This window comes from Schistocerca cancellata, chromosome 3, assembly GCF_023864275.1.
Source record: "Schistocerca cancellata isolate TAMUIC-IGC-003103 chromosome 3, iqSchCanc2.1, whole genome shotgun sequence".
Taxonomy (NCBI): domain Eukaryota; kingdom Metazoa; phylum Arthropoda; class Insecta; order Orthoptera; family Acrididae; genus Schistocerca; species Schistocerca cancellata.
The window spans coordinates 240,830,792-240,844,262 of NC_064628.1; the positions used below are offsets into that span (position 1 = coordinate 240,830,792).

The following is a 13,471-nucleotide window of genomic DNA, read 5'->3' on the forward strand; positions in this document are numbered from 1 at the left end:
GGTTCTGTCAGTGTGATCATGTGATGTATCTGACCCCAGGAATGTGTCAATAAAGTTTCCCCTTCCTGGGACAATGAATTCACGGTGTTCTTATTTCAATTTCCAGGAGTGTATATAGCTATACACAACATTTGCATCCTGCTCTCCAGTTGACATATATTGGTAAATCTCATCAATGTTACATATGTCGTTCTTTTCGAATACATAGTGTCAGCGTAAAGGTCAACTGAAGGACGCGAAAGAAATTTCAGTTGTGTCGGCCGTTTTGCCTTCAATGTTGCTAGTACAGATTCGAAAACATCGTACTGATACTAGTGCTGGGAAATGAAAGAAGAACGATAGCTGCGAAATTTCTGTTACGTACTAGATTACACGAAAACATACGTATTGGTGTAATACAACAATAAAATACGTCAAAATAGTCAAATGCAGTAAAAGAAGAAAATGGAAAAGTGAACTTACCAGACGGGAACTTCCTAGAATAACCGAAGCTCCCCTAGAAAGACATCAACATAAATCACATACCCACATTCACAACAAACACATTACGAAAACTCTCTCTCTCTCTCTCTCTCTCACACACACACACACACACACACACACACACACACACACATGTACATGCACAGACACACACATTCAACCCCCCCCCCCCCAATCCTAATGTGAAATTAGCTAACATATTTCGGACGGTACATTTACCCAACATGTTTAATAAAACATTTAAATGGGCAATATGTTCGGGGAATACTATGTCTCCACGAATACTCGTCTAGGTGACTTTGAAGTGTGGAAATCTGGCGTTTCCTTTTCCCTACAAGAGATTCCACAGCTGACCAATAACCCTCTAGGATAAATTCTATTGTCCGATACCACTCGTCGGCTTTGACCAATGACATCATACGTAAGGCAAAGATGCTGCAATGGACAATCTATGAATGGAACGGATCATACTCGTAAACAAACGAATGTAGTGTGTGGTCTTTCTAGTATGCCCGAACTATAGAATAATACGCAGTTGTTCAGAATAACTTTTATTATTTTAACACGCGAAAAAACAACGATAAACAAACAACTCTAAGTCACTAGGCCAACAGCGGCAAAGATTATGCTCTAATACGGCAGCGATACGATCGCGCTAAACTCACGTGGCAAAGAAAGTCAACGTATTGCCGCTTTAGCTCCCCTTTTTTTAAAAACCGGATGCTCCCGGTATGTCAGGGAATTTACAATTCACTTGTCTACCTGCTCTTGTAACCACTTTTGGAACCCGATCCTGTTCTTCCTATTCCTCTGTGTGTGTTTCTGGGTTTTCGTCCCTGCTCATTGGCATCACCATAATGGGAATCGAATTTTTAATATCCGTGCGTAACGAAAAAATCCAGAGAAATCATTTAACGTCCATGGACAGCAATCCTAGGCACAAACAAAATAACATCACGCATTACGTCATTGCTCAAAGCCGACGAGTAGTATCGGACACTAGAATTGACCCCTCTCTATGGTATTTGTGGAAGCCCCTGTGGATAATGATCTAAATTCAATATTGCGATTTACTACGAGATGCTGATAACCCCTTTCCCCTAAATCCCTATATGAAGAAAACCCGTCTGAAATTACAGTGGAACCCGCTGCAACGTGATCTTCAATTAAGCTGACCAAAACTTCCTTCTTTCGATTGGGTACTACATTGAACACTACATCGTCACACTGCTGACCTGAAACTACTGCCCTCCAAACCCATAATCCCGCCGGAGGTTCCCCCCTGTTGTACTTCCTTTTGCCAAAATGCGACTTGTCAATTTCGACCATAACACAGCCACACAGGATATCTCAAAAACCAACAGTACGTGGTTTTCATAATGTCTCTCAAGGCGAGCTTAGATTTTTCTAACCACGTACCTCGTCTAATGGACCGCCACAACCGATCTTTGCTGCAGCGCCATACGAAAAAGTCGTGAGTACGGCGACGAGATACACTTGTGAGGCGCTAAATTATGTTCGCTGCACTCACGACTCAGCAATGCGACCACACATTTACAAAAAACAAATCGTGGCCAACATGTCTTCGCCCATAGCCTCTCGTGAATCATCAAGGTTCATCGCAACTGATAAATCCATACCTACAAACGAAAATGAGATTCTACAAATTGTTCTAAAATAAGAAACTAATAGTCCAAATTACCTCAATATCACTACGAATGAAATTAAGTACCGAATGAATTAGAAACAACCAATAAACGCACACGAAGAATATTTTCAGCAATATGAAGCGATCTCTTTTAAAATCACATTCAATTATATTAATGTACAATGATACCGCTTATCCGGAACTCAGAACTGTTTTATTATCTATGGCTCGAAGTGAAGACATTACTATCTAATCTATGAGTAATGTATGGACCGGAGAGGAAAGCATATGTGAATAGAAATGAAAAAAACGAACAGCCATAAAGCAGAAGCTGTTATACACGGAATTGCTTGTGTAGAAGTACATAAGTAATTCACCATTTTGAAGCACAAAGTAGGCTAGAATGGAAAAGCTTTCGAGCACGGCCGCGGTTTCGAGCCGTGGTAATAATTTAACCTATCACGACAGCAATTGTGTTGGCAGCACTGGCATCCACTCGAGCGTGGGTTTGAACTGTCACACGCAAGCAAAATCAAAATCAGCCAAAGAAATACGTTATGTATTAAAAGTGAAATTGCGATTTGTCGAAATATAGTTCCAGCTTACTTGGATTTCACTGAAACTGACTGATCCGAAGTCACGACCGTGAAACAGGTGATATTATTGTCTTAATTGCCGAGTCATTAACACGCAATTCACTGAAATTCTTACACAATGAAAATTGTTGATATGAGTGATTTGAAGTGTGTCATGCTGCTGTTGAGTTATTATATGTTCTGTGTAAGTGGATCTTGAAGAAAACATGGTTCTGAACCGTTGTCTTGCATTCTTCGTAAAGGAAAATGCTACTGCCGGTTCACTGACAGCATGACACTGACAAAAGATAAAAATTCAAGAATTTACTGTTTAGCAACATTGAACGTTATTGCATCCTCAAAATCGTCATATCCGGTTCCTGTGTGTGTCATGTAGAGCCTATTTGTGCTTATCGGAAATGTTATGTTAGTGCTTTGTTAATTAACACAAAGGGTTGTTTTTGTATTGCCACATATTGTGCTTTCAGGATGAATGACATAATTTACATGGACTACAATGCCACGACACCAGTAGCCCCTGAGGTGGTACGTAAAATAACAGATAGTCTCCAAAATGTGTGGGCTAATCCAAGTTCTTCATATCCAGAAGGAATAGCTGCAAAAACAGCATTGCAATCAGCCAGAACAGATATAGCTTTGCTCCTTAATTGTGAAGCAGATAACATAGTTTTTACATCTGGTGGTACAGAGGTATGTGAGATACTAAATACCTTATTCTCTCTGCTGCATAAATGTGTTACCTATATGCTCAGTTGTTATTGTTTGCTTGCTGTGACAAACATTTCATCAGATTTATGGTCATTTTATAGTATGCAAGCAGTTGTGAAACAAGTAGGCCCAAGTGATAACGAAAAGGCTCAAGTAGATATTGGTAATTCATTTTAATGTATCAGTATCTGGAAAAAACATTTTTATTTTTGCTGTGAATAAAACAAAATTCAAATGGCTCTTAGCACTATGGGACTTAACGTCTGAGGTCATCAGTCCCCTAGACTTAGAACTACTTAAACCTAACTAACCTAAGGAACTACTTAAACCTAACTAACCTAAGGACATCACACACATCCATGCCTGAGGCAGGATTCGAACCTGCGACCGTAGTAGCAGCGCGGTTCTGGACTGAAGCACCTAGAACCACTAGGCCACAACGGTCGGCGAATAAAACAAACAAATTTAAACAAAGCCACCTAGATCTATTGGCAGCCAGAATGTACTTTCTACAGTTAGTTACACAGTGGATACCACACCTGCTAAGTGCTGTATTCAAGCATTAGGCTGTTGTTAGCTTTTGTGATGATAAAACAGAATAGGCCCTACTCAAGAACAAGTCAATATTTATATTCCGTAAGTTGAAACTTTCAACATTCTTGAAGTTGAAACACAGTTGCTTTTCTCAAATTCTGTTGCTAATTGTTGAGCATTTTTAATATAAATGTGAAAGCCTTCAGAAATAATGTGTTATTAATTAATCGGTACATGCATAAAAACTACTTCATACCACAGGACCCATATTCACTCAGAGTAATTACAACACAACAAAGGAGTAAACAAAAAGAACTATAGATATCAATTTACATATCTTAACATGTCCCATTAAATTGACATTGGCACTCAGTATGAAATCAAAATGTACAGTCACTCCTCCACTTATTCCACAAGGCCACAGCTTCTTACACGTTTCAGGTCTGGCATTGCAAAGTGGTTTTTTGAAAGCACCAGCTGACATTTTCTCAGAAGGAAGATTTTCAGCACAACACCACCTGCTAATAAAGTGCTTGCCTTATTCGAGCACCGTTTTCTCCCAAAACTTACCAAGGTTAGAGTAAAGTCTACAAAGAAGCCATGGATTACTCAAGGAATAGGGGTATCGTGTAAAACAAAATGAAAACTGTATCTGTCAATCTGAAACAGTTCCGATGTTGATGCTATAGCACATTACAAGAAATACTGCAAAATATTAGGCTGTAATACGGACATAAAAGCAAATATATTACAAGGAAAAGATAATCATATCAGATAACAAAATAAAGACAATATGGGATGTAGTGAAGGAGGAGACTGGTAGAACCAGACATGAAGTGGAACAAATAGTGTTAAGAGTAAATGGTACATTGGTGACAGATGTGTGTAGTATTGCAGAACTTTGTAACAAACATTTAACTGTTACTGGAAAGATGGGGTTGTCAGGTTCGGTAGATGCTGCTATGGAATACCTCAGACCAGACTTTTCAAGTAACTTCCATAATATGAATTTGACCGTCACTACCCCAGCAGAAATAATGTCCTTCATAAAATTTTTAAAATCAAAAACATCTAGTGAGTATGATGAAATATCAACAAAGTTAATTAAAGAATGTGATCCTGAGCTAAGTAACATATTAAGCTATCTGTGTAACCAGTCATTTATCAGTGGAATATTTCCTGAATGGTTGAAATATGCTGAAGTTAAGCTACTGTTTAAGAAGGGAGATAAAGAAATAGCATCAAATTTCCGTCCAATTTCACATTCTCAAAAATTTTAGAAAAAGTAATGTACAATCGGCTTTATAACCATCTTATCTCAAGTAACATATTGTCAAAGTCACAGTTTGGATTTCTAAAGCGATCTGATATAGAGAAGGCTATCTACACTTACTGTTAAAACATGCTTAATTCATTAGACAAAAAATTGCAGGGTACTGGTGTATTTTGTGATCTGTCAAAGGCATTTGACTGAGTAAATCACAATATCCTTTTAAGTAAATTAGAATATTATAGTGTAACAGGAAATGCTGCAAAATGGTTCAAATCTGATATCTTTGGCAGGAAACAAAGGGTGTTATTAGGAAAAAGACATGTATCAATTTATCAGGCATCATCCAACAGGGAAATAATCACATGTGGGGTCCAACAAGGTTCCATTTTGGGACCCTTACCTTTTCTAGTGTATATCAATGACCTATCATCAGTAACATTACCAGATGCCAAGTTTGTTTCGTTTGCCGATGATACAAACATTGCAATAAATAGCAAATCAAGTGTAGTCTTAGAAAGATCAGCTAATAAAATATTTGTGGACATTAATCACTGGTTCCTAACCAATTCTTTGTCACTAAACTTTGAAAAAACACACTACATGAAGTTCAGAACTTGTAAGGGGTATCCCACGAGTATATGTCTAACATACAATGACAAGAAGATAGCAGAAGTGGACAGTGTTAAATTTGTGGGATTACAGCTTGATAATAAATTCAACTGGGAGGAGCACACCACAGAACTGCTGAAGCGTCTTAACAAATCTCTATTTGCAATGCGAGTAGTCAGACATAGGGGATATAAAAATGAAAAAGCTGGCATACTATGCTTACTTTCATTCCATAATGTCATATGGGATTATTTTTTGTGGTAATTCATCAAGCCAAGCTAAAGTTTTCCGGGCACAAAAATGTGCAGTAAGAGTTATATGTGGTGTGAACTCAAGAAATCCTGCAGAAGCCTGTTTAGGGAACTACTGCTTCCCAATATATTTATTCCTTAATGAAATTTGTCATTAAAAATGTATCACTTTTTCAAACCAACAGCTCAATTCATGGAATCAATACTAGAAATAAGAATAATCTTCACAAGGATTTAAAGTCACTTAGTCTTGTACAAAAAGGTGTGCATTATTCAGGAACACACATTTTCAGTAACTTGCCAGCAGCCATAAAAAGCTTAACAACCAATGAAATTCAGTTTAAGAGATGCCTAAAGGATTTATTGGTGGCCAACTCCTTCTGTGTGTGTGTGTGTGTGTGTGTGTGTGTGTGTGTGTGTGTGACTATATACACTCCTGGAAATTGAAATAAGAACACCGTGAATTCATTGTCCCAGGAAGGGGAAACTTTATTGACACATTCCTGGGGTCAGATACATCACATGATCACACTGACAGAACCACAGGCACATAGACACAGGCAACAGAGCATGCACAATGTCGGCACTAGTACAGTGTATATCCACCTTTCGCAGCAATGCAGGCTGCTATTCACCCATGGAGACGATCGTAGAGATGCTGGATGTAGTCCTGTGGAACGGCTTGCCATGCCATTTCCACCTGGCGCCTCAGTTGGACCAGCGTTCGTGCTGGACGTGCAGACCGCGTGAGACGACGCTTCATCCAGTCCCAAACATGCTCAATGGGGGACAGATCCGGAGATCTTGCTGGCCAGGGTAGTTGACTTACACCTTCTAGAGCACGTTGGGTGGCACGGGATACATGCGGACGTGCATTGTCCTGTTGGAACAGCAAGTTCCCTTGCCGGTCTAGGAATGGTAGAACGATGGGTTCGATGACGGTTTGGATGTACCGTGCACTAATCAGTGTCCCCTCGACGATCACCAGTGGTGTACGGCCAGTGTAGGAGATCGCTCCCCACACCATGATGCCGGGTGTTGGCCCTGTGTGCCTCGGTCGTATGCAGTCCTGATTGTGGCGCTCACCTGCACGGCGCCAAACACGCATACGACCATCATTGGCACCAAGGCAGAAGCGACTCTCATCGCTGATGACGACACGTCTCCATTCGTCCCTCCATTCACGCCTGTCGCGACACCACTGGAGCCGGGCTGCACGATGTTGGGGCGTGAGCGGAAGACGGCCTAACGGTGTGCGGGACCGTAGCCCAGCTTCACGGAGACGGTTGCGAATGGTCCTCGCCGATACCCCAGGAACAACAGTGTCCCTAATTTGCTGGGAAGTGGCGGTGCGGTCCCCTACGGCTCTGCGTAGGATCCTACGGTCTCGGCGTGCATCCGTGCATCGCTGCGGTCCGGTCCCAGGTCGACGGGCACGTGCACCTTCCGCCGACCACTGGCGACAACATCGATGTACTGTGGAGACCTCACGCCCCACGTGTTGAGCAATTCGGCGGTACGTCCACCCGGCCTCCCGCATGCCCACTATACGCCCTCGCTCAAAGTCCGTCAACTGCACATACGGTTCACGTCCACGCTGTCGCGGCATGCTACCAGTGTTAAAGACTGCGATGGAGCTCCGTATGCCACGGCAAACTGGCTGACACTGACGGCGGCGGTGCACAAATGCTGCGCAGCTAGCGCCATTCGACGGCCAACACCGCGGTTCCTGGTGTGTCCGCTGTGCGGTGCGTGTGATCATTGGTTGTACAGCCCTCTCGCAGTGTCCGGAGCAAGTATGGTTGGGTCTGACACACCGGTGTCAATGTGTTCTTATTTCAATTTCCAGGAGTGTATAAAGTAAATCTAACTTCTGCACGATTTCAGTGCAGTTGTGTGTTCATTGTAAATAAGTATTACAGTAATTGTATTACGTGTTTATTACCTTATAAATAAATAAAAAAACTTTTCTATTTTAAATTCAGTGCATTAGTATTTGTAAAATGACGAACATTCCACTTGTGACCTGTAGAATGATACATTAGCTTATTTGTTTCAGTTGTAAATATTTGTCATGTATTGTTGTTTTTCTTACATGTTCTTCATCCAGGAGGACCTCCTCATGACAGATCAATTGGAATGAAAGTAAATCTAGATACTTGGCTAATTAAATGGCTCCTTTATCATGATATACTGTAAGTGACCTTATGACACTGCTCGGATGTACCTCAGACATAATATGTCTTAACCACAGTAAATCTTGAACAGTTGATGTCAAGGCCATGTATTCAGGTTTAAAAGTAGAAAGTGGCAATTTTTTTAAAAATTTTCTACTAGACCACAAAATTAGAGTTTGCATTTTTATGCATAAACTAGTTACAGTGTGTGTGTCATTGATTTTATTTCCCCAACCTGCATCACCGGAGGCCATTATCTCTCTCTCATCATCTGTAGAAAATTCTAGCTCATAGTCCATTGTTCCCTTTAAGTGTCTGAACAGTCTTTTTACCGACAGCCAATGAACCTTCTTAAGACGATGATTATATTTGCTAAAGAGATGACACACATGTAAGATCTGGAGATTTGGGATGGATATGAAAGGCTTCCTATTGCCTCTTGATAAGCTACATTGATATCACTTGATTCAACTGCTTCAAAATCCAAACCAAGTTTAAGTGGTGTTGACACTGGCTTGGCTTCGCTCATTCCAGATTTCCCCACAACCCCACAATTTTTTTTTTCCATAAGATTTCTGGGAGATACAAATTATTTCATATTCACAGTCCCATGTAATTTCCTTGCCTAGGCATTGTCTTATCTGTTCAATCTTCAAGAACTTATTGAATTGATCCAAAACACTTCTGTCATTTGAGAATAATACACTACTGGCCATTGAAATTGCTACACCAAGAAGAAATGCAGATGATAAACGGGTATATATTGGACAAATATATTATAATAGAACTCACATGTGATTACATTTTCAAGCAATTTGGGTGCATAGTTCCTGAGAAATCAGTACTCAGAACAACCACCTCTCACCCTAATAACGGCCTTGATACGCCTGGGTATTGAGTCAAACAGAGCTTGGATGGCGTGTACAAGCACAGCTGCCCATGCAGTTTCAACATGATACCACAGTTCATCAAGAGTAGTGACTGCCTTATGTGACCAGACATTTTCAATTGGTGAGAGATCTGGAGAATGTGCTGGCCAGGGCAGCAGTCGAACATTTTCTGTATCCAGAAAGGCCCATACAGGACCTGCAACATGCGGTTGTGCATTATTGTGTTGAAATGTAGGGTTTCGCAGGAATCGAATGAAAGGTAGAGCCATGGGTCGTAACACATCTGAAATGTAATGTCCACTGTTCAAAGTGGCGTCAACGTGAACAAGAGGTGACCGAGACGTGTAACCAATGGCACCGCATACCATCACGCCGGGTGATACGCCAGTATGGCGACGACGAATACATGCTTCCAATGTGCGTTCACCACGATGTCGCCAAACAGGGATGCGACCTTCATGATGCTGTAAACAGAACCTGGTTTCATCTGAAAAAATGATATTTTACCATTTGTGCATCCAGATTTGTTGTTGAGTACACCATCGCAAGCACTCCTGTGTGTGATGCAGAGTCAAGGGTTACCGCAGCCATAGTTTCCGAGCTGATAGTCCATGCTGCTGCAAACGTCGTCGAACTGTTCGTGCAGATGGTTGTTGTCTTGCAAACGTCCCCATCTGTTGACTCAGGGATCAAGATGTGGCTGCACGATCCGTTACAGCCGTGCGGATAAGATTCCTTTCATCTCGACTGCTAGTGATATGAGGCCGTTGGGATCCAGCATGGTGTTCTGTATTACCCTCCTGAACCCACAGATTCCATATTCTGCTAACAGTCATTGGATCTCGACCAACGCGAGCAGCAATGTCGCGATACGATAAACTGCAATCGTGATATGCTACAATCCGACCTTTATCAAAGTCGGAAATGTGATGGTATGCATTTCTCCTCCTTACACGAGGCATCACAACAACGTTTCACCAGGCAATGCTAGTCAACTGCTGTTTGTGTATGAGAAATCGGTTGGAAACTTTCCTCATCTCAGCATGTTGTAGGTGTCGCCACCGGCGCCAACGTTGTGTGAATGCTCTGAAAAGCTAATCATTTGTATATCACAGCATCTTCTTCCTGTCAGTTAAATTTTGAATCTGTAGCATGTTATCTTCTTGGTGTAGCAATTTTAATAGCCAGTAGTGTATCGTATCATAGACATATAAAGGTATGATGACTGATTTGATGCCAGGTCTGTGAAAATAGATACATGGGTCAATGTTTGATCTGTTAAATTTCAATTTTCTTAACACTTCATCAATTTTTTGATTCCAATTCCTACCAGCCTGTGTGAGTCCCTAAATAGCTTTTTTCAGCCTCCATACTTTTCCAGGAGTTGCAAAATTTTCTGGTAGAATGATATAACTGTCTTCATATAAGTCTCCAGAGAGATAAGCAGTAGTGATATCAACATGGTTGATCTCTGTTCTCTCAAGCTGCTGTTGACAAGAGATATCTAATGGATGCAGGCTTGACCACTGTACTTTCAATACCCACTTAGTCTTGAGTGGTTTGTGTCCCCTGGGTAGCTCTACTGTTTCAAATGTGTTGTTATGAACTAGAAATGAGAATTCTTTTTTCATTACTTTTTGTCATTCTTCATTATTCATACCTTCCAGGTTTCTTTTATGTCAGTGTCTTCACTTGGAAGTTCTTTCAAATAGTAACTAACATGATCAGGTCATGTCTTGGGTTTTGATTGTCTGTGTGACCTTCGAGGTGTAACCTCTTCAACTATGTTTTTATTCTCATGACCCTTGTCTTGAACTTCAGTTTTTATGAATCACTGTCAAAGCCATAAAAGGGTTTATTGTTACTCTCTTCTCATTTAACTTTTTCTTCAGTTTATGAAGTATTGATGACCTGAAGAACTGCTTCTTGTTCCACTCCTAAGGCATTTGTGGTCTTAGCTTCCTCTGTCTTTGATCTTGAAAAATTCTCATCCTCAAGGAATTTTACAACCCTGCTGACAGTTATCTGGCCAGCGATGTGTGATTTATTCATCTCATTACATACAATTTTCAAAGCATTTGATTTGATGTACATGAGACATATCAAGGTTTACAAAGAGATACTTTTCTCTCTCTCTCTCCTTTTTTAAGAGAAATACAAAAGTTTACATAATATTTTACATTTCTAAGTTACAGCTACACATGTACATAAAATAATACATGTAATACAATCCCTGTATTCAGACTGTCAAGCTGTTCTCAATGAATTCTTCGACAGAATAATAACACTTTTCCACCAGAAGAGTAAAGAGCAGTCTTTTCAGTGAACCAAGTTCCATCTTAAATATATTACTGCCTTTTATTTTATTGAAAATTTTTAACCCCATATACTCTGGCATTTGGGCATAAAGTTTTAAACTGTGTGTTGGAAGTTTGAAATTAGAAGTGTCTAGTGTATGTTGATTTTTAAATAAGATGATGATTTTTAAATAAGAAATATATGTAAAGTGAGGGGATAGATAGTACAGGATTTCACCCCTCCCTCCCCCCCCCCCCCCCACGCTTTTTTTTTTTTTTTCAAAACACATGTTTATAATTACTTTCTTTGACAATACTGGGAGCCTAGTGACATTTGCTGAATTTCCCCAGAAAATTGTGCCATAACGAATAACTGACTCAAAGTAGCAGTGATAAAATATCTTTCTGGTATCCATGTTTGTGGCACCTGACAAAATACACATTGAAAATGCCAGGCTGTTCATTTTGTCTGTTAAGTAATCTGTGTGTGCCTTCCAATTTAAATTTTTATCAAGATTTAGGCCTAAGAACTTCACATGGTTTGCTTCTGTGATATCCTGATCATTGCAAGTTATCTTTATTTCAGTAATTTCTACTGATTTAGCTTCAAATTGCATCATTTTGGTTTTAGTTACATTTAGTTTTAGTCTGTTCTGATGGAACCTAGATTCAAGTTATTCTAAAGTATTTTTTGCTTTTTCTGGAATACTTTCAGATATATCATTTTCAATTAGAACTGATGGATCATCAGCAAATAAGACTGAATGAACATCAATAGCAAGTGGTAGGTCATTTGTGTAAAAAAGAAACAGATAGGGACCCAATATCGAATCTTGTGGGACTCCTTAGGGAAATGTTTTCCAGTCTGAGGAATAATTGATTCCATTTAAAGTTAAAATTACTCTTTGTTTCCTATCTGACAGTTAAGAGCCAAAGCATTTTAAAGCAGTGTCCCTGATTCCATACATCTGTAATTTGTGGAGGAGTAATGCATGGTTCACTAAATTGAAAGCTTTAGTTAGATCACAGAATATTCCTGTGACCTTTCTACCATTATCTAACGTGGAGCATAATTTTTGGATAAACTCATTTATAGCATTCACAGTGTTTTCACCCTCTTGGAATCCAAACTGGTTTTTAAAAATTATCATTTACAGAAAGAAATTTATTTATTTGTTTTGCTGCAATCTTTTCAAACACTTTAGAGAAGACTTGCAAAAGAGAGATAAGGTGCTTATTTCCCATATCTTCTGTTGATCCTTTTTTGAATAGACGTTTGATCTCAGCATATTTAAATACATTTGGAAAGCATCCCTGTTCAAAAGATTGATTTATAATAATTGACAGCAGTTGAGGAATAGTATTGTACACACACTTGATTACAGATGTGGTTATTTCATCCCACTCATGTGAGGTTTTGTTTTTTAGAGACAATATTTCCTTTTCCACATCCCTTTGGGTGATTTTTTCAAATTTTTTAAAAGATGTGTTCTGGCCGTTTTCCAAATTTGTGATGCCTTGATAGAATGTCATATCCACATCTGATCTTACTTTGTTTAGTAAGAATTCATTGAAACAACTTGCCATCTGAACAGGGTTTACTGTAATTACATTTTCACATCTAATTTTCAAAAGCTCATGAATTTTTACTTTGGCTCCTAATTCAGACTGAACAACTGACCACACTGCTTTTGTCTTATTTCTGTGTTCTCGTATGAATTTATTATTTGCAATTTTTTTAGCTGCCACTACAACTTCCCTAAATACAGCTTTATACTGTTTGACATAAGTAACAAGATCCAGATTTCTGTTTGATTTTAACTCATTGTGGAGCTCTTTCTTTGTGGCATTAGAAATTTTTATTCCTGTTGTAATCCATTTGAGTTTACCATTTACTTTCTTTTGCTTAGATCTACGAAGAAATGATTCATTAAATACGTTTAAGAAACTATTTAAGAATTTGTCATAGTTCATCAAGCTTGAACTATTGTGGTCTACAGACCAG

General features: G+C 39.5%; 1 protein-coding gene across 1 annotated transcript in view; it reads left to right on the forward strand.

The window, feature by feature from the left end:
* Positions 1-2,487: 2,487 nt before the first annotated feature.
* The window catches only part of LOC126174873 (selenocysteine lyase-like), a 181,726-nt gene continuing 170,742 nt past the window's right edge, over positions 2,488-13,471 (forward strand). The window contains exons 1-2 of the mRNA XM_049921285.1: positions 2,488-2,785; positions 3,195-3,417. Of these exons, the coding sequence (XP_049777242.1) occupies positions 3,196-3,417 (222 nt within the window). The 5' untranslated portion in view covers positions 2,488-2,785; position 3,195. The remainder of the gene's footprint in view (positions 2,786-3,194; positions 3,418-13,471) is intronic.